General features: G+C 41.8%; 1 protein-coding gene across 3 annotated transcripts in view; it reads right to left on the reverse strand.

Annotated features, from left to right (window-relative positions):
- Nucleotides 1-532: 532 nt before the first annotated feature.
- Nucleotides 533-22701, reverse strand: part of PAK5 (p21 (RAC1) activated kinase 5) — a 179648-nt gene continuing 157479 nt past the window's right edge. For all 3 annotated transcript variants that reach the window (XM_056567856.1, XM_056567855.1, XM_056567857.1), the window contains 6 exons: nucleotides 13945-14436; nucleotides 10631-10764; nucleotides 5317-5443; nucleotides 5055-5180; nucleotides 3313-3447; nucleotides 533-2139 (listed from right to left, as the gene is read on the reverse strand). In XM_056567856.1, the coding sequence (XP_056423831.1) occupies nucleotides 1984-2139; nucleotides 3313-3447; nucleotides 5055-5180; nucleotides 5317-5443; nucleotides 10631-10764; nucleotides 13945-14436 (1170 nt within the window). In that variant the 3' untranslated portion in view covers nucleotides 533-1983. The remainder of the gene's footprint in view (nucleotides 2140-3312; nucleotides 3448-5054; nucleotides 5181-5316; nucleotides 5444-10630; nucleotides 10765-13944; nucleotides 14437-22701) is intronic.

Genomic DNA, 22701 nt, shown 5'->3' on the forward strand with positions numbered 1-22701 from the left:
CTGTCTTTACAGCAGTTCGGGATGCCGCGGCGATTTCATCGCGGCGATCCCGAACAGCCCCCTTAGCTAACCGGCAGTGCTTTACTTTCACTTTAGACACGGTGATCAACTTTGAACGCTGTGTCTAAAGGGTTAATAGCGTGTGGCACCGCGATCAGTGCTGTGCACTATTAGCCCCGCGTTATAGAAAGGGAGTGGGCTGAGGGCGCATAGGTACGCCCTCCGTCCCCAAGGAGTTAAAGGAAACCTATCAATAATTTATTACTGCCTGAACCACAAGTGGCTTCTTCCTGCCCAATCAGCATTCATTGATCGATCTCCAGCTTTTTGGGTGTATGGAAAAATCTATCAATCAAAGCCCCTGGGGAATGGAGAAGCCACCAGGGAACCCCCCAACCCTCATGACTTATGGTTCAGGTAACATGAAAGAGATAACAGGTACCCTTTTATTGAGATACAAGCAGCCAAGAATTAGCCTATTACTCCTCTCTGAGCAAAGGGGTATTTGTCAAGAAAAAACAAGACAACCGTGCTCATTAATAAATAAATTTTATTTTGCGTTGAAATAAATATGAATCAAGTGGCTGCAAAACACAAAGCTATCTAGGCCTAAGATTGACATGCAAGTTCATTCAACAAGCAACATAAAATTATTGTCATCCATTTTTTTGACATAAAAAAAAAAATGAAAGACAGCAGCACAAGTGTATTGAGTCAAACACATCCTACAACATTATTACAATGAAAATATTCGGTAAATTTGGAAAAATACCCGCTTAAAATATTGACAGTTTCTGTCAACTGGGAACAGTAACATAACTGGGTTTCCAAAGGACAAAATAAATAAATAAATAAATAAATAAAGTAAATAAATATTAAATCGGTATAAATAAAAATGGCATTAAATTAAGAAAATGAAATATGTCAAATAAATAAATATATAACAATAAAAAACATTAAAAATAAATATAAAAAGTTTCTTCTAGTTAGATTGTAAAGCATGAGATTTGTTAAAACTGGTACAAGAAAAAATGTAGGAATTGCCTATATAACTAAGATTTCAGGTTTCAGATGCCTCTTCGGGGACTTAGTTTCCATAGGCATCTCCGGCTTTTTAGCTTTACACTAGGTTTTAATAATTATTCGTAAATGTGAATATCACTAGAAAAAAATACCCCCGATAGTATTTATTGATGTCCATTGTACATATGGATCATAAAAATACTTATATTGATGACTATTGTACATATTTCATTAGTATTAGACTTTATGGATTAAATACTGATTTTTCTGTAATTATTTGGAACAGATATTATTATTATTATTATTTGGGTAACACTAAGGGTAATAAAAGGGCTTTAACTATTTGCAAACCACTCTAGTCTTCAGATGTGCAAGCAAAATAGACAGTCGACACTGAAACAGAGGTGTGGGCATTTCCAAAAGGATTATAAAAGTAGGAATTTCTGAAAATGTTTGGTAAATTACACCTGGTTTTGGAACTGGCACAATGTTTACAGAACATCAAAAAACTGCAAATTATCAAAAGTATTATACAGAAAATTACAAATTCATTTCAAAATACATTACACTCCTACTGTTGAAAAAAAGTGCATTTTACCTCAAAGAAGGATTTTACATTGTTCAAATAAATGACACTAAATTCCCTTTGTTTCAAATAATCTTCAGAGGGGGAGGGGGCGGGGTGGAAATGTCGGGACTAATATCTAAATTTACGTCAAAAGAAACCTTTGTAAAAAGTCTGCATTGTCAATCAATTAAAAACAAAACAAAGAAACCAAAGCGAAAAGAATGAAAAGTGAGGTTTGTTTCAGCGCACCCCAACATTTCATCTCGTAGTCATTGTACAGAAATATAGGCAGTTATGATTATTAGCTGCTTCAGTTTTGCATTTTGTGTGTTTTCTAGATTTGTTGGTGTTTTATCCTCTTCCTCCATAGCCCTGCCCTGAGAGGCTGGAGCTTAGTGATGTCTGTATTGCCGCATTAGTGGTATAATACACGACTGGGGTCCTGAGAGGTTCAAGAATGGATGTCTTAATAAGTCGTGTGCTGTTGCTCTTTGCGATGGTTCTCTCACCAACATTAAGTCTAGGAATCCACGTAGCACTGAAGAAACCTAAAAATAACAATAAGAATTAAGAAACATGCTAAGATTCGAAGTTTAAGACGTGAAGCTAGAAATTGTTTTTGAGTACTACTGGGCTCATCTAATGCCCGACTTACATCACGTTTGTGACCACACATGTTTGGAGAATCAAAGAGACATGTGGAAGTAAAGCCCAATGTTTTCTAAAGGGCCCATTGACTTTATTGGTACAAACATAGTCTAATAGTGAATACATTCTGCCTATTTCCTGAATAAATTCTGTTTTAAGTAGAAAAGTATAGGTTCAGGAAATGGCTGAACATAAGTTGCTATAAGACTACCTTTGTCTGATGAAAGTCAACAGACCCCCCGGAAACATGTTGGGCAATCTATCAGCATCCCTTTTCGACAGGCTGCCAATGTACAGCAAGGCTCTTGCCCAAAGACGTGAAAACTCTGATTCATAAGCATGTAATGGGCTAAAAAAATCAAGGTATACTCACCTGCCCTGCTCTCCTGCTGCCGCACCTCCTGGCTTTAGTCTCAACAATCAATGACTGCAGTGGTGGACCATCAATGACTGCAGTGGTGGACCATCAATGACTGCAGTGGTGGACCATCAATGACTGCAGTGGTGGACCACCAGTGACTGGCTGAGCAGGGACTTTCTTGTGAGAAAATTGAGACCAGCAAGTGATGCACAGCAGAAATGGGTTTTATCGTAATGGGAGTGGTGGGAGAACAGGGCAGGTAAGTACATCTTTCTTGACTTTTTAGCCCTACTTGAGCACATTTCCATATAAAAGTAAGGGCCCTATTACACAGGGTGATAATAAGCAGATATCTGCCTGTGTAATAAGAGTGGTGATCATCTAGGGAAAGAGTAAATGCTTGCATGTCAGCTGATTAGGTCATTTTGCCCTGTCGAAAATGGCTTGGCCGTTCATCTTCCCACATGATACATGAATGATCCACATGAATGATCCTACCTAAACAACGCTCAGCACATGTGACAAGCTCTATAAATAAGCACCAATCAATGAGATCGGCTCTTGTTTACAGGGTGGCTCAGGTCATCTAATATGGCCTTTAAAAGAGAGTAACCTTCTTGATTCTTTTCTTCTATCAATCTAGTGTCATCAGCATGTAGAACTGTTTGAGAAGAGGAATGAGACTGAAGTAAGTTGACCTGACTGTATTTACCTGATGAACATCTTTTACTCTTGGTGGCAAGTTATCTCGTATCCGTCGCATTGCCTGCAATGGCGGTTCATTGAAGTATGGAGGTTCTCCATCAATCATTTCTATCACCATGATTCCAAGTGACCAAATATCCACCTAGAAGAGAGTAATTTAAATAAAATCTTCCTTTTCATGGCTACACTCAGTTCTTTAAAGATATACTTTCCTGTATGAGTTTAGCAGAGCCCCTTCTTCTACCTTACAAATTTTAAAGTATAAAAATCCAAAACTGAGCAGGTGCACATGATGAGACAGGAGTCACTAGTGTATGCTCCTCAAAGGCATCAAGTGTTATTAAAGGGGTACTCGGCCCCTAGATACCTTATCCCCTATCCTCTGATCGCGAAGGGCCCGCTGCTTGGACCTCGCGATCTCTGCTGCAGCACCGCAGTCATCCGGTGCACGAGGCGAACTTCGCTCCATGCCTGATGACTAGCGATGGGGGCGCTGACGTCACGGCATTTGGATAGGGAATAAGGTGTCTAGGGGCAGAGTACCCCTTTAAGCTAATATTTGGCTAAAAGATTCCAAGTAAACCATAGAAACGTATCATTGTTATTTAACATTTGAATACAAATTTACAGAGTTTTCATCAGTAGCAGACAAGAAAGATGTCTGACAGATCCCACTAATATACAATATACTGCCCCTGATGGTAACAGCTGGTCACCAGTAGTTCCAGGGGTAGGAAGTGTATCAATCATTTATTGAATATACACCGATCAACCATAACATTTAACCCTCTGCCAGATGAAGTGAACATTGATTTTCTTGTGACAATGGCTCTTGTCAGTGGGCAGGATACATCAGGCAGTAAGTAAACAGTCAGTTACTGAAGTTAATGTGTTACAAGCAGTAAAATAGAACAAGTAAGGATTTGAAGTCCAAATTGTAATAATTAATTGACTAGGTCCAAACATTTCCAAAATGGCAGGTCTTGTGAGGTGTTCTTAGCATAACTAGTAGCTAACAAAAGTGGTTACTTTGACATGTACCTAAACATTATTTTAGACCAAGAACACCCCTTCCTGACAGCCATATTCTTAAAGGGGTACTCCAGGGAACTAAACCCATGGCCCATCCTTTCCCTATCACCAACCTATTTATTTGTCTATATATAATTCATTAGCTATATACAGCAGTTTCCCTCTTTCAGCTGTCACTTACATGCAAGAAGTGAGAGAAAGACGTCATAATCTGATCCTGCTTGTCTGTGTAAACCCCTCACTGAGACCTAGCCCCCACCCTCCTGCAAGACCAACACCATGTGATTTCTGTCTTCACAGGCACACTTCCCCTCCCCCTCACAACTTACAGGACTGAAAGGATCTGCTGCTGACATATAAGGGCAAGATACCACAGGACCCCTTTAGAGGAGGTCTTAGGGTGTCCAAACCTTCATGGGTCAGACCTTTTTTTGTAAGAATTAGGTGAATATGCAAAATATTAGGCTCGATTTCATGTACTGGCTAATTGGTGTATATTACACTTTATGGCTGAGATTTATCAAAACATGTGCAGAGGAAAAGTTGCCCAGTTACCCATAGCAACCAATCAGATCGCTTCTTTCATTTTTCAGAGGCCTTTTCAAAAATAAAAGAAGCGATCTGATTGGTTGCTATGGGCAACTCAGCAACGTTTCCTCTGGACAGGTTTTGATAAATCTCCCCCAATTTTTCTACACTAATACATTTCAGCCTAACCTCTGTTCCATATGGGAGTCTTGATATAACTTCTGGGGCCATCCAGTATGGCGTTCCAACAAGAGATTTTCTTTTGGGAACTTCCTTGGACACTTGTGCACAGAAACCAAAATCGGAAAGCTTTATCTGCATAAAAACAATAATAAAATGTTGCTACAATAGTGCCAGTCAGGGATGTGCAGTGTAGTGTGCCCGCAGAGGGAAAGCACCACTATAATTGTCTCATTAATGGCTATAATCACCAGTAGTAACATGCACTCACTCTGCCATCGCTGGTCAGCAGGATAGAGTCGCTCTTTATATCCCTGTGAATTACTCCCTGATTATGCAGGTAGGACAAAGCTTTCAGGACAGAGAAACACACCGTGGCTATTTGCTCCTCATTCATCCTGGAAAATAACGTCATTGTTAGTAATCAGCAATATTCCACACATATACACTGTAACAAGTAACATAACCGAAAAACAGGGCTGAATTACACAACTTAGAACCCAAAATGTTTATCACATTACATTCAGCCAAGAGAATATACAGAAACATGTTACGGGAACAAAGCCTGGTTCCTGTATAGTCCAACAGGGGTACTACTATTCATCGCACTACCATGTCTAGGGCTGGGTGGTATGACCAAATGTGTGGATCACGGTATTTTTTAAACTTTTGGCAGTTCCACAGTATATAACGGTATTTCCTAGCCCCCCATCCCAATATTAATTATCAGCCCACATCCCCATCGGGGTAAATACTCACATATCACCCACAAGCGCTGCCCTCCTCGTTCTGTTTGTTGAGGCTGCCGGCGCTGGCACTCTATACTGTGCAGTATCCCTACGCCTGGGCTGCAAAAGGTAAACAAAATAAACATTAACGCACCTACGTCAGCCTTACGCTGGGGACGGGAACGTTGGAGAGCTGTCAGCCTATCACCGGCCGCAGCGATGTTCCGCCCCGGCTGGTGATAGGCTGAGCCCACTGTCATGTAAGAAGCCGGCTTCTTACATGACAGTGGGCTCAGCCTATCACCAGCTGAGGCAGAACATCGCTGCGGCCGGTGATAGGCTGACAGCTGTCCGACATTGCCATCCCCAGGAAACAAGTGAGGCCGGTACCGGACCAACGGGAGGTAAGTTAAAGTTTATTTTGTTTATTTTTTGCAGCCCGGGCATAGGGATACCGCACAGTATAGAGCAGTGGTCTCCAAACTGCGGACCTCCAGATGTTGCAAAACTACAACTCCCAGCATGCCCAGACAGCCAACGGCGTTGTAGTTTTGCAACACCTGGAGGTCCCCAGGTTGGAGACCACTGGTATAGAGTGTCTGCGCCAGCGTCCGGAACAAACAGGACGAGCAGGGCAGCGCATGTGGGTGACATGTGAGTAGTACCCTGATGGGGACAGCGCTGGGCTAATAATTAATTGGGGGGGGGGGGGGCAGAACAGCGCTCGCAGGTTACATAGGATTAGTTCCCCGATGTGGGGACAACACAGCGCTGGGCTGATTCATTCATTCCCAAGGGGGAGGGGCCAAACCGGTATTGCGGTATCGGTTAAAATTCATATCGTGCAGCACAAAGATTTCGGTATGAACCGGTAAACTGCCCAGCCCTAACCTTCTCCATCACAAAATGTGGTAAAATGGAGCAGAACACACCTCTTATTTGTCTCTGCCATATACAGCACTGAGGCGAAGGAACACATTGTTTTATCTCCTTCAAGACTTTACTATCTCGATTGCTATTAACTTGGGAGTGAGAACAGCAATTCATCACTGTCGAGGGAGACGGTGAGATCATTTGCATTTTGTTTGTGACTTAAGTTAGTGGATCTTCTTGAATAAACGCCTTGCTGCTGACCTCTTTAACCTTGGATAGGATTTTATCTTACCCTGTCCCAAATGTATAATACTCACACAATCTAAAGTGACTGTGTTACTATACAGAATACCAAGGACAAAACAAAATACATTATTCAAAACCCCCTCTTTATAGACAAATATGCCTCGAAATATTCTGTCTGGGTGTCAGTTGTGTTTCAGTGGTTATCAAAGATTAGTGCTTGGGACTGGACCTCTGAGAATTTCATGGCCCCTATTCTGGTTCATATTGTTAGTGAGGGAGGACTTCCCTGTAATATGACATGACATCCCCTTTTTCAGTAGAAAGTACATTAACACCACATAAACTACTACTTCATGCCCAAATTGACACAATGCCCAAATTTATTAGAGCTGCTGCATTAGAATTTTTGCTCTAAATGCGCCACGGCACACGGCAACCATAACACGTTTGTACTACAGTGACCCCCCAACTTATGATGGCCCCGACATATGATCATTTCAACATATGATGGCCTCTCAGAGCCCATCGTATGTTGAAGGCAGCATCGACATATGATGCTGCTGTGTGTCGGGGCCATCGTACAAACAGCTATCTGACAGCGCTGACAACTTCAGCAACTGACAGATAGTTGTTTAATGTGCCCCGTGTGCCCCGTTCTGCCTCCTGTTACTCACATGCTGTCCTGCTAACTCACGCAGGCTTCCACTGTGAGCTCCGTGTAAGCCCCCCCCCAGTGCAGCTATAGCCAATAGCCCACAGCATCTTGCTGCAGGCATCCAATGAGCTGCTGGCTGCCCTCCCCTTCCTTTCCTATAGAGCTGTAGTCGGCAGGATGGTAATGGAGGACATTCTGTCCCCCCTGAAGGTATTTAAAGAACTGTACAGTACTGTATGCGATGTCACACATCACATACAATACACATACACACTATACACCCCATACATCAATGTTTCCCTATCAGTGTGCCTCCAGCTGTTGCAAAACTATAACTCCCAGCATGCCCACAGTCAATGGCTGTACATGCATGCTGGGAGTTGTAGTTGTGCAACAGCTGGAGGCACCCTGGTTTGTTAAACACTCCCCATACACTCCAGATACAATGGTCATCCCAGAACCAATTAGCAGTTTCCCATAGAGATATGTATTCAACATACAATGGTTCCGAGGCCCCAGAACCAATTACCATTTTTACATAGACATATGTACTCGACATATGATGGTTTCAACATATGATGGTTCTCCTGGAACCAATTAATATCATATGTTGAGGGACCACTGTATATAGTATGACAATAAGAATAGTAAAATTAGCCTAGTCTGAAAAGCGGGGAAGCTTATAGAGATGGGGAGTTTCTTCATTCAACAGAATGCACCAAAATATGCCAAAGATGCTCCAAAATTTTCAGAGCACACTTTTGACATTAAGGTCAACTAACTAATAGCTAGTCTTAAAGGGCTACTTCACTAGCCGGCGTTCTGAACTAAATGTTCCGAACGCTGTTTTCGCGCTGTTGGGGATGGCCACGCCCTTCGTGATGGCATGGCTATGCCCCCTCAATGCAAGTCTATGGGTGGCTGCGTAACGCATTGAGGGGGCATGGCCTTGACGTGTGTTTTAGTCCTAAAATCAGCTGCAATCGAGTTAAAGACAGGTTAAGCGCATGGATGACGCGAACGTTGGTGTGTTCACTGCCCAGCCAGCCTATCTAACGGCTGAACTCCATTACAGTCTAGGGCATCATAAAAAGGAGACAACGGCTGTCCAGGCATGCTAAAAGTTGTAGTTTTGCAACATCTGGAGGGCCACAGTTTGGAGACCACTGGTGTATGAAATTCTGCTGCATATAGCTCTAACACATCTGTAGGCTTCAACTGACTAGAAGTGTGTGTCCTTTAGAATACTGTATGTTCATAAACATTGGTTTAAGGTATTTTAACTGTTAAAAAAAGGCCCTAAAAAAGTAATGATCCCCACATTACCATGGTTTTTACAATTTGACTCTATGGACACCGTACTGTACAGTATACATCTAGGCTTCAACTATGGTGGTGCTCAGAACCTAGGGTGAGTGACCCTTTAGATTAGAATGAAGTACACTGCTCAAAAAAATTAAAGGGAACACTAAGATAACACATCCTAGATCTGAATGAATGAACTAATCGTATGAAATACTTTCGTCTTTACATAGTTGAATGTGCTGACAACAAAATCACACAAAAATTATCAATGGAAATCAAGTTTATCAACCCATGGAGGTCTGGATATGGAGTCACACTCAAAATCAAAGTGGAAAACCACACTACAGGCTGATCCAACTTTATGTAATGTCCTTAAAACAAGTTAAAATGAGGCTCAGTAGTGTGTGTGGCCTCCACGTGCCCGTATGACCTCCCTACAAAGCCTGGGCATGAACCTGATGAGGTAGCACATGGTCTTCTGAGGGACATCCTCCCGGACCTGGACTAAAGCATCCGCCAACTCATGGACAGTCTGTAGTGCAACGTGGCATTGGTGGATGGAGGGAAACATGATGTCCCAGATGTGCTTAATCGGATTTAGGTCTGGGGAACGGGCGGGCCAGTCCATAGCATCAATGCCTTCCTCTTGCAGGAACTGCTGACACACTCCAGCCAAATGAGGTCTAGCATTGTCTTGCATTAGGAGGAACCCCGGGCCAACCGCAACAGCATATGGTCTCACAAGGGGTCTGAGGATCTCATCTCGGTACTTAATGGCAGTCAGGCTACCTCTGGTAAGCACATGGAGGGCTGTGCGACCCCCCAAAGAAATGCCACCCCACACCATTACTGACTGGTCATGCTGGAGGATGTTGCAGGCAGCAGAACGTTCTCCACTGCGTCTCCAGACTCACATATGCTCAGTGTGAACCTGCTTTTATCTGTGAAGAGCACAGGGCGCCAGTGGTGACTTTGCCAATCTTGATGCTTTCTGGCAATTGCCAAATGTCCTGCACAGTGTTCGGCTGTAAACACAACCCCCCATGTGGATGTCGGGCCCTCATACCACCCTCATGGAGTCTGTTTCTAACCGTTTAAGTGGACACATGCACATTTGTGGCCTGCTGGAGGTCATTTTTGCTCCTCCTTGCACAAAGGCGAAGGTAGCGGTCCTTCTGCTGTGTTGTTGCCTTCCTACGGCCTCCTCCACGTCTCCTGATGTACTGGCCTGTCTCCTGGTAGCGCCTCCATGCTCTGGACACTATGCTGACAGACACAGCAAACCTTGTCACAGCTCGCATTGATGTGCCATCCTGGATGAGCTGCACTACCTGAGCCACTTGTGTGGGTTGTAGACTCCGTCTCATGATACCACTAGAGTGAAAGCACCGCCAGCATTCAAAAGTGACCAAAACATCAGCCAGGAAGCATAGGAACTGAGAAGTGGTCTGTAGTCACCATCTGCAGAACCACTCCTTTATTGGGGGGTGGCTTGCTAATTGCCTATAATTACTACCTGTTGTCTGTTCCATTTGCACAACAGCATGTGAAATTGATTGTCAATCAGTGTTCTTCTTGAGTGGACAGTGTGATTTCACAGAAGTGTCATAGACTTGGAGTTACATTGTGTTGTTTAAGTGTTCCCTTAATTTTTTTGGCAGTGTATATGTGAACAGCCATTGATTTACAGTATGGAAACAAAGATAGTAATATATAATGTAATCTACCCATAGATCTTAGTACTGTACCAATCAGCCTTACTGTATAATATAACCTACCTTGTATGCGTTACAATGTCCGTCAGTGCTCCACCTTCAAGGAACTCCATAACTACCCATAACTCATCCCCAACCAGGTAACTATTATACATGTCAACAACATTTTCATGATGGTAATCTCTCATGATCACTACCTGCGGACACACAAAAAAAAGTATTTTTCCATAGGTTCTACTATGTTGTACATGAATAGGTTGAACTGTAGCTGTTGGGGACTATAAAACAATACGATTTTTAATAGGTTTTCTGGATTAAACATATAAACTTATATGAACAAAAACAAAACATTATTTTACAACTTCTTATGTCCTTTCTGTATGATTCCCTTGGGTTTTTAAAATCTCTGCTTGCTGTAATTCAATGGGAAGCGTCAGTGTTTACTTCTAGAAGATGACAATCTGTCTGGGACACACAGGTCCAGGACTCATTACAGTTCACTTATCCACGCTCTTTATTGTAATGAGCCGTACCAGTCCACCTGCTGGATCATTACACGACCTGGACAGATTTCTATCCTTTTTTTATCTTTGAAAATAACAAATATCAAGGTAATTTCCAAGTTGTACAGTATATCTTTTTATTCAGGTTGTTGATGCACTCATCAACAACCTGAATAAAAAGATATACTGTAAAATATACTACAAGGCTCACATATACACACGTGGGCACGAAACAGCTGTCACCTCTCTTTAAACAACCCTGCTCGCCTGTAAAACCCAAGTTGTCTTGTAAGTAATGAATTAAGATAGCAACAGAAACCGGTAAGTGCCTCCTTTTTCTTACTGTGCTTTGTATTTTCATCAGTATTGACTCTGTATTGTGGTCAGTATTTTTAGCCAATACCTACAGAGGTTGACAAAGTGCTGCTGGGCACAAAACAGCTGCCGTCTCCATCCAAACATCTTTGATGACCTGTGTATATCCCCAGTTATCATATAAGTAGTGAATTAAAGGAGTTATCCAGGAAAAAACTTTTTTTTATATATCAACTGGCTCCAGAAAGTTAAACAGATTTGTAAATTACTGCTATTAAAAAAATCTTAATTAATCCTTTGAGTACTTATGAGCTGCTGAAGTTGAGTTGTTCTTTTCTGTCTAAGTGCTCTCTCAGTTTAGAAGCAAATCCCCATAGCAAACCTCTTCTACTCTGTGCAGTTCACAGAAAAGCAGAGATGTCAGCAGAGAGCACTGTTGTGAGACAGAAAACAACAACTCAACTTCAGCAGCTGATAATTATTGAAAGGATTAAGATTTTTAATAGAAGTAATTTACAAATCTGTAACTTTCTGGAGCCAGTTGATATATATAAAACAAGTTTTTTACTGGAATACCCCTTTAAAGATTAAGAATGCAACAGAAATCAGTGAATGCCACCTTTTCATATCTTCTACTGTGCATTGTATTGTGGTGAGTATTTTTAGTCAAAACCGACAGAGGCCGACAAAGTACTGTTGAGCACGAAACAGCTGTCACCTCCCTCTAAACACCCCCGCTGACCTGTGTAAGTCCCTAGTTATCTTGTAAGTAATGAATTAAAGACGAAGAATGCAACAGAAAGCAGTGAGTGTCGCCTTTTTTTTTAATCTACTGTGCACATTGTATTTAAGTCAATATTTGCTTCGTATTGTGGTCAGTCTTTTTTAGCCAATACCAGGAGTGCAGTCAAGACAGAGAAAAATAATATTGGAAAGATTTGCACTTATTTCTGTTTTTTGGACCCACTCCTGTTTTTTTCCTACAGTTGATTTGACTTTTAGTTTCATGTCCCGCTTAGACTGTGCTACATGCTTTTGTGGATCCTTTTTGTAAGGTTTTAGTTGCATTTAGATGATCAGAACTGTGTGACTATGCTATGCTATCCTATCGAGTAAAGAAAAATAAACAGCAACAACAAACAAACAGCAATATATCAATGTTGAAAAAAAAAAACACATAATAGCAGATCATCATAGTTCCAGATGGATGATAAAACAACAAATTCACTACACCTGCGTGACATAAAGCCAAATATATAGTCATGTCAGCATTTTAGATGCATAGGATGGATCTATGATGTAATTACTGTACTATTGTGCAAAGGGTGGGGGATGTAGGGTTCTTGGAACAATCTTTAAAAGGAATGTTTTATGTGTTTGATATTACTTTCGGAAATTACATGTGTCTGTAGAAGAGAAATAATGGGGTAGATTTTCTGGCACATATTGCACCAAAGAACAAGCATGCATGCTGTGCACCTATAGGGGGTCCTTGGAAAGAAGAGGCCCAGCTTTGGTTCGTTAAAGGGGTACTCCGCCCCTAGACATCTTATCCCCTATCTAAAGGATAGGGGGATAAGATGTCAGATCGTCAGGGTCCTGCAGCTGGGGACCCCCGCAATATAGCAAGCAGCACCCACCTGTAACTGCTTCCGGAAGCGCTGGAGGATCTTAGGCTAATTCCTCCCGACCACGGGGACGGAAGTCGCCACGCCCCCTCCCATAGATTTGCAATGATGGGGCGGGACGTGACGCCACACGGGGGCGGAGTCGTGACCTCACGATCTTCCATCCCCGTGGTTGGGAGGAATTAGCCTGAGATCCTCCAGTGCTTCCGGAAGCAGTTACAGGTGGGTGCTGCTTGCTATATTGCGGGGGTCCCCAGCTGCAGGACCCCGACGATCTGACATCTTATCCCCTATTCTTTGGATAGGGGATAAGATGTCTAGGGGCGGAGTACCCCTTTAAAAGCCTTTTGCAACTAGTAGGAAACTGTGAAAAACTCCTCTCCTCAGCGAACTATGGGGGAGATTTATCAAAACCTGTGCAGAGGAAAACTTCCCCAGTTGCCCATAGCAACCAATCAGATTGCTTCTTTCATTTTTATGAAGACCTGTGAAAAATGAAAGAAGCGATCTGATTGGTTGCTATGGGCAACTGGGCAAGTTTTCCTCTGCACAGGTTTTGATAAATCTCCCCCAATGTTGTTAGTAAATAAAGGGATGGGGTATTGACCTCAGAATAGCAAAAAGGAAGAGGAAAAAAAACACTAGATCTTTCTGTCCTAAGCAGCCCATTTAGTTCTAAGCTATGGGGCCTCATTTCTTCTATGTTTGCCATTGCATGCACCACATTTTTTATGCATTTTAGCCACTTTTATGTTCCCCAGTTTATATGCGTGTGTGTATATGTGTCACAGTGTATATATGTGTTCTTGTATATGTATGCATGTACTGTGCAACTTTCCCCCTGTTCATGGCCATGAACTCCCTTCCCGAATCCACCCACTTTTGTTCCTGTATAAGTCATTTTGTTTCCTTTAACATAAAGTCCTCATACCTCATTAAACAGCAGTTCTCTTCTCTGTTGTTTCCTGAGATCCATTTTTTTCACAGCTACTTGCTTTCCTGTGTGCTTTTCTGTTGCAATACAAACAATACCTGTTGAACCCTCTCCAATTTTAATAAAGTCATCCAGATATTCTCTAGGGTCTCCAGGACTGACCACAAGCTGCAGAGCTGCTCTAAATTGTTCATGGGACACTCTTGATGGCTGCTGATCTGAGGACGAGCCCCAGCTGGGAGGAGGGTAAATACTGGATGATGTACTTGGAGAACTGGGGTAAGAACCTGTAGACATGTAATGGGGGCTCCCATGATGCGGTGGCTGATGGTAGGGAGATGGCTTATGGTATATTGATGGATACTGGTAACTGCTTGAGGGATAGTTGGATTTGTTTTGTGACTGAGGTAGCTTGGTAGGACCTCGAGGATATGTGTCAGATCCAGTGAGTGGAGGGCTCAAGGATACCTGTGCTCGATCATAGTCTGCCTGCGAAGAAATAGAAAGCAAATCCAATTTTAAACATCAGTTGTGGAAAATGTTATATATAAGATTTAAAATCCCACAACAGAACAAGACTGGACCTTAAAATCTACAAAATATGAAAATATATTTATTGAAAATCATAATAGGCCTCTTCAATGTGCAGATTAAAAGTTATCCTTTATCCACAGGATAGGAGATAGCTAGATAATCGGGGGAGGTCCGACTGCTGGGACCCCCAAAAATTGTGAGAATGGAGTGTGAGTGTGCATGCTCGGTCACTGCTCCATTTAATCTCTTATGGGGCTCCCAACCCTTTTGAGAGCTGTAACGTCAAAAGTATGGATTCCCAAGCATGTGCATTTCCGCTCTATTTACCTGGGAAACAACAAAACCCCATTCTCATGATTGGCGGGCATCCAGCAGTCAGACCCCAAATAATCAGCTAGTTGTCTTCTATCCTGTAGATAAGGGATAACTTTCACTCAAGGGATAACACATTTTTATGAGGAAAACCTATGACCAATCATTCAGGGCAGTGGTCTCCAAACTGTGGCAACAGGGCAACATTTTGGAGCCACTGATTTATGGAATGACTACAGGCAGCCAGAGAATAGCAACAAAGTGGAAAATCATTGCATGTAGTGATATAAAAACCTAATAGAAAGACAAGCAATGAATGCATGTTTGTATTTGGAGGTAAATAAAGGTAAATTATAGCCCAAAAGAAGTCTATGATGTTACAAAGAAGATATACAAGGTTAAAAAAGAAAATCAAACCATAAGTTATCAAATATATATTCACTGGTCCACAGTTATGAATGTGTTTACTCCAGATAGTTTAACTAAATGTTGCAGTACACCAAATTTGCTAATTTTTTGCCATCTTTCAGATTTACCCCTGTTGCCTTTTTAAAATCAAATGGGCCAGGTTTATTTGGAGTTGTGTAAACGTTTATATATTTGGCAGAAATCTTCGCAGGACAACCACGTTAAACAAAATGACTCTCATATGACAAAATCTGATTCAAATTAAAAAGTGACTTGTGTAAACTTTCACTATTACACTCCATTAAATCTGTCTTTTTTTCCTTTTTTGTACTATGTTAAATATAGCGTCACCGCATATAAGCCTATTTATCACTGCCCTTTCCTAATCAATGTGCATAGAGGAACTAACCAAAACTGGAGCTGAGCCTTACAATAGAGGAAGTTTCAATTGAAGTATTTTCTTTGTTCCTTTCTTTCCTATGGGAAGCACAATCTTGAGCCCATCTAAATTAACATCATTGTACACTGGCAATGATAGATTGCAGGAAGAAAAGAATCCAAATGTTCTACAGATTGCAGTTCTAAATGTTAACATCAAAAGAATGATATTTATAACGTGTACATTGCTACAAGTGGCTCATGGGCTATTTTTGTGGCTAATGGAATCAGGACTATAGAGTCAGACAGGGGACAACCGCTTTGAACACCCTAATACCCTACTTGGTAAATCTCAATTGAATAGTCAATAAAGAAGAGTCCCCATTTATTATCCAAAGTGGGGAGCAAAGAATATCTCACTGTGAAGGACCCAACACCCAAATGGCTACTCTACGACTTTGGCCGCGACACAGGCTGCACGGGCAAAGATTGTAGTCATGTGCTCCCTGAATCATGCTGCATCACAACTAATGTAAGTCAATGGAGTCAACTGCAGTCCAAGTCACTGAAACAGCAACCCAACAACCACCAGAAATCTATCTAGAATGGGTTTATGGCCTGGGTGGTAACCAGGAGATCCATGTTATTAGTGGAATCCAGGTGCCCCAGGAACTGTTCGCTTATTTCCAGGTTACCTAATATAAATGATCGCTAGGTGTCCTTAATTTCATAAGGAATTGTCCAGATTTCACAATTGGAGTCCACAAAATCCATTAAAATTGTCAACGGTAGGAGAACTATTAAATTTAACAGTAACAGTGTTGATCATTGTTATTATTCCTATATATCAAATGTTTTGTTGGCATGGTACCCCCCCGCCACCCCACCCTCGGCATTATGATTTCTTGGAACTAGCTTTAGTTTACAGGGTGGTACCTAATGTTTGAGATTAGAGATGAGCGAACTTACAGTGATTCGATTTGTCACAAACTTCTCGGCTCAGCAGTTGCTGACTTTAGCCTGCCTAAATTAGTTCAACTTTCAGGTGCTCCGGTGGGCTGGAAAAGGTGGATACAGCCCTAGAAGACTCTTTCCTAGGACTGTATCCACCTTTTTCAGCCCACCTGAGCACCTGAAAGCTGAGCTAAGTTATGCAGGCTAAAGTCAGCAACTGCCAAGCCGAGAAGTTTGTGGCAAATCAAATCACTGTAAGTTCACTCATCTCTATTTGAGATCAAATGTCCCTATACATTCATTCTAGGTATTCTCAAGGAGAGAGAAGCATTTATGTGAAAATGATGAACAATGTCAGGACTTTTGGTGCAATGCACTAGCAAACAAAATGGAATTTACAAGGCGTACGAAGCTTATTGCGTAGCTGATCTTGCAGGACAAAATGACATTATAAATTATGAGGGATGAATGAGCATAATTAGAGATTCTTTATGGCATACATAGTCTATGTGTATCTGAATGGGTTTTGCACATGAACATACTCATTCGCCTTTATCTTTAGAATAGGACATCAGCATTTATATTTGTGGGGTTGGATTTTTCGTACCCTCTCCAATAGCTGTTTGAAAGGGCCATTGCTTACTAGGCACAGCTCCGTACTTATGATAATGGTTGCGTTTAATACTGCAGCTCAGTCCTACTCAAGTAAATGGGACTGAACTGTAATGCCAGGCAGAGTCATTATTAAAAGTATGATGTATGCTTGGTCAACAATGAAAGGCTAGGTTGCCATTTAGTTTTTTGGGGGGGCATTACGCCCAAACGGTCAGATATTAGAAGGGAGTTAATAGGGAAACCTAAAAGACAGACCCACTTTGTGTTTGTGGGATTGCGTCTTTTTCCCTGACTCCAGCATGTTGCTGTGATTTTGCCGCTTTTTCACAGATTCAGCACTAGAGAGAAGTAGGGATGCAGAGCATCTTTACTTCCCTCCTCCATCATACAGTATCCTGCGCAGCTTAGCTGCACTGGAAAATGTTCCCACCAGACTCAGCTGTGCCTATGGCTATACAGCCCCGAGCACAGCTGATGCTGAGCAGTAGACATACATCATATATCTACTGCCCAGCATGAATATTCAGTAAACAGCGATGTGTATACATCGCTGGTTCCCTGTGATCCCTTGCTGGGCTGAGTGTTATGCGCTGGCTCAGCAAGGAATAAGTTAACCAGAACAGCAGAGCAGTGGTGCTTAACCCCTTGGAAGTATACAATATATCCAGCTATCTTAAGATAGCTGGATATACTGGATAAATCAGCCAATGTCCACTTACTTCCCAGGCCGTGCTTCGGTGTAGCGCCGCCCCTAGTAATGATGCCATTAGAGGTGAAGTTACAGCCCGGGAGCCAGGGGGTGGTAAGTGTAAGTCTTTGTTCACATTGTACGTTTTGTATAATGTGAACAGATTCTTTTGACAGTGTCTTCCAAAACAGGGAGACTCTAGCTGTTGCTCTACTACAACCTCCATGCAACAATTTGTGGCTTCCCTCTTTGGGAAGATAGCACATTTGGGGCACTCTCCCCCAGGGGAATTATTTTTATGTATGCCCAGATATAGAAGTATGGAATTAATTGGTTGTACACTTTCCCAGCTTTTTTTGTTTGTTTTTTGTCACAGGGTGTTATGTATATCTCTATATATGGGGTTACAAGTATGTGGTGGATAGCCTCCAAGTTTAGAATATCATGTAACTTGTATTATTGGTTTTTACTTGTACAGTAATATCTTACATATACATAATCTTACATATACATATCTGTGATAGCCTTCAGGACATACACACTCATTCATTTAACATCCTTCCGTGTCAGATCATTCATCTATCTTACTTTTTCTCATTCTAGCCTACCCATCAATACATATCAGCTTTCCCTTGATGTATATGCCTAGTCCAACAAACCGAGCCATCCAGTATGCTATATGTACATTTTTATTTACTTTTTCAGAATTATTATATTTTTTATCTCATCAAGTACTTTTTTTTATATTATCATCATGTAATATAGCCATATGAAAATGTTGTTATAGTCTGGCTACGGCGGTCTCTATTTACCTAGTCCAGTCCAATAGTTATTCACATTACATAATTGACTAAGCCCAGGCCGTATCCTCTGAAATCATTATACTGCGTTCAGAGCCTTGGTTTCATTTAGATATCCTGTACCAGGCACTCTATCTGTATATTGTGAGAGAAGAGGACAAGCCTCGTTTTCAATTTTCCCTGAGACGCTGTATGCTGCGTCCAGAGTCTTGTTTCAATACAGAGCCTCGGTTTCATATTCAGCCTCGTTTTCATATTATGTTGTTATGCATGATGCGTTCAGAGCCTCATTTTCGTGATGTACGATGCGTTCAAAGCATCATTTTCGGCTAATTCACCTAGTCCCGGGTTGGTACTATGTAACGCCCGCATATACCACGTGATATCCGACGATTCTGGCTGATTAGTTCCGGCAGCGAGGGCAACACAAGCCAACACAGAATAGTTAACTCAGGTGATTAACAGATGTTGGTAATTTTTAGGATATAAAAGACAGACTGTGAGAGCTATCATTCACTCCTGAGGAAGCCTCCCCTGTTGGAGGCGGAACACGTGGGGTCAGTTTGTCCCCCACACTGAGATGTAAGCGGTCCCGGCATCTACACAGACAGAACTTGGACTCCGAGTGGCTATCATTCTGCACATGCACTTTACAGGCTTGTAGTAGATAGCATCTTATTTACTTACATTCATTATTATTGCCTTGCAGTTAGTCCACACCTTATACATATTCTTTAGTAATCATTGTCATGGTATTATGTAGTGCTTAGGTGTACAGGGATTACTTGCTGCATTGATGGATACATTTGGTCACAGGACTGTTCAGATTCGTAGTTGTTGAGCCCTTGTGTGATACATTTTTTTTTGTATTGTTCTTTTGTATTGTTGACTAAACTCCTGCGCACGATTATTGGGTGTTTTTTAAATGATTTTAATTGTCTTTATGCTCTCTTTTTTGTCAGTTTATACATATATAATTATTCTCGGAGTGCATCATTTATAGTTACTAGCTTTCTTCCTTTTAGTCACTCTCCCAGGGGAAGGCGCCAAAAACATGCTAACCCATTTTTTTTGTGGTTTTCTTTTCTTCTCATTTCAGACTAATGCATGCAGACGACTATGTCGATGACCAGCATTTGTTTTCTTTCAATAAAAGGGTTAAAGGGTTCTGTGGGGGAGTGTTTTTTTTGTGTGTGTTTTTTCATCATTTTAAAATTAATTTAAAATTATTTTTAATAATTAAATTTTCAGGCTTGGTAGTGGCAGTGATCTTATAGATGAAACCCATTTCTAAGCCGGGGCTTAGCGATAGCCCCAAAAACTGCCACCGCTAATACCCAAATATTACCCACCACCACAGGGGCACTTGGAAGCGCCAGTCCAACAGGCCCGGAGAATCAAAAATGGCACTCCTGGGCCTAGGCAGTAACATGCTGGTGTTATTTTGGCTGGGGAGGGCCAGTAACAATGGACCTCGCCCACCCAGGTAACATCAGGCTGTTGCTGCTTGTTTGGGATCTGGATGAAAATGAAAAGACAGGAAACGCAATACATTTTTCCATAATAAATAAATAAAAAGAAGTTGGCCCTGTTTAAAATTTTAAGGTGAAGTTTGGATAAAAGATTTTTAGTTCAAAAAAGATCTTTTATTCACAAACAATCATTCTTGAAAGAATGTATAACCAGTTTGATCAATTTGAATAAGCCAATAAGGACTATAATATGTATGGCTGCAAAACAATAGTTCATCAGACAATCATTTATTCAACTGTTCAACGATCAACCTAATTCTATCTAATTCTATTTATGCGCCATGAATTTTAATTTGTAAGATCACTCCTTTTACCACAAAATCTACGGTGAAACAGAAAAAAAAATATTTATTTCTGGGGTAAAATTGGGGGGAAAAAAAACTGGGGGGGGGGCTTTATTTTATGCAGTGCACTTTTCGGTAACAACGACACATTATCTATATTCTAACAATGTAGAAAGAGGTGTAGATTAGCACTAACTGTTTGCAGAAGACTAATTTAGTCACGGTTCACCTGTACAGCACTAGGTAGCAACAGTCTATTGCACTCACAACGTGGTGCTCTTTCCCCAGGAAATGCAGTGCAAAAGTGAAACTTCAGAAAGAGAAATGATGGAAGGCCCTCACGTTACTGTAGCAGTGCAGGTTTCTTTATTCAGGGTGCATTCATTCCATTAGCGGGACGCCAGGTCAGATCAAACAAACGAAACGACATGGTAATAGCTATTTCGCGCTACACAGACAGCGCTTGTTCAGACCACGCCCACCTGGGAGCCACTGGACAGGTAAGTACCATCTGACCTGTGACGCTCCCAGGTAGGGGCGTTGACATCTTCTGCTTGAAACATTTAAAAATAGATATCAAAAGCTGAGAACCCGTTAAAAAGAAAAAATTTGTTTTCAGAAATTAATTAACACATTCTGGATTTTTGCATTACATTTGTTTTGTTTTATTGTACTTTTTACAAGCTTTTGATATCTATTTTTAAATGTTTCAAGCAGAAGATGTCAACGCCCCTACCTGGGAGCGTCACAGGTCAGATGGTACTTACCTGTCCAGTGGCACCCAGGTGGGCATGGTCTGAAGAAGCGCTGTCTGTGTAGCGCGAAATAGCTATTACCATGTTGCTTGTTTGATCTGACCTGGCGTCCCACTAATGGAACAAATGCACCCTGAATCATTTCTCTTTCTGAAATTATGTATATTCTGTTGCATCCGATTAGACAGATACCAAATGTGTGTATGTTTTGTTTTAATTTACTACCTATAGATCATATCTTTTTTGTAAAAAACAAAACAAAAAAACAATAAATCAGTATGTCCTCTTCTGACCCCTATAACTTTCTTGAACCGTGATCTGTATTTTTTTTTATTGACACCATTTCTGTTTTTTTTTTTTTTTTTTAAATACTGTATATTTTTATTAGCATTTTCAAATTTTACAAACATGTTCACAGGGCGTACCCCGAGTATAAAACATGAACAAAGGACAATCGGAGGTACCACGAAAAGACAGTAAGTGCAAATAATCCCATGAATTAATGCACCTGTCCCTCCCATCAACACATTCCCCAACAATACCAACCCCTCCCCCCTCCCCATTCCCAGAACAAAGTGCTAACTTTAAAACAGCATCAGGTACAACAGTAATATAGGCTAAGTGCAATTTGATAGTATAAGAAACAACACAAAAAGGGGAAAGACAAGGACTCCCAAAGCGCAGCAATAGTTACAAGCATCGTGGGATGTGCCGGCATTCGAATCCCAGCCCGTCACTCACCTCCGCCCTCCTCCGTTTCCCCAGCCTTCTTGCAGCGCCAGCGCGCGTGAACCCGTCTTCTACCCGCGCACCGACGCTGCAATACCTTACTTCTTGCTGCCTGCCTATTGACCTCCTGCTACATCCCTGTCTTGCTGCCCTGACCTCCTGCTAACCTGACCACGTCTTGCCTCTCCCTCCTATACCTCGCATTACCTCAGCCTGTGTGGTCGAGTGGTGCCAGGGGTAGCAACCTGGATGCCGCCTGCCGCTTTGCAGCGGGCTCTGGTGAAAACCAGCACCTTAGACTTCGCTCCCTGGCATGACCCACGTCTGCCGATTTCCTCGCTTGGCACCTGTCTTCCAACGTCCACCTCTACAGTCTTCTTTGCCTCTTGTCGAAGACCGTAATCGCTTAACGCAGCTGGAAAGAACCTGACGGCGCAATGAGAATTTGTGCCTATATTGTGCCAGTCCGGAGCACTTTGCCAATGACTGTTCAATACGTCCACAGCATCCAGGAAACGCTCGCACCTAGGACCCTAGGTGTGAATACTACCTCTCCTCGTATGACAATTTCTGTTCAAATCTACGTTTCTGCCAAGTCTTCATTTATTGCTTCTGCATTTTTGTACTCAGGTTACGCTGGTGACTTCATTGATGCCTCCTTGGTCCATAAATATCGTCTACCTGTGACCCAGCTTGCTATGCTCTTGTTTATTTCTTCAGTTAATGGACAGAGACTGGACTGTAACGTGCTATTTTGCACAAAGC

This window comes from Hyla sarda, chromosome 3 (assembly GCF_029499605.1).
Source record: "Hyla sarda isolate aHylSar1 chromosome 3, aHylSar1.hap1, whole genome shotgun sequence".
Taxonomy (NCBI): Eukaryota; Metazoa; Chordata; class Amphibia; order Anura; family Hylidae; genus Hyla; species Hyla sarda.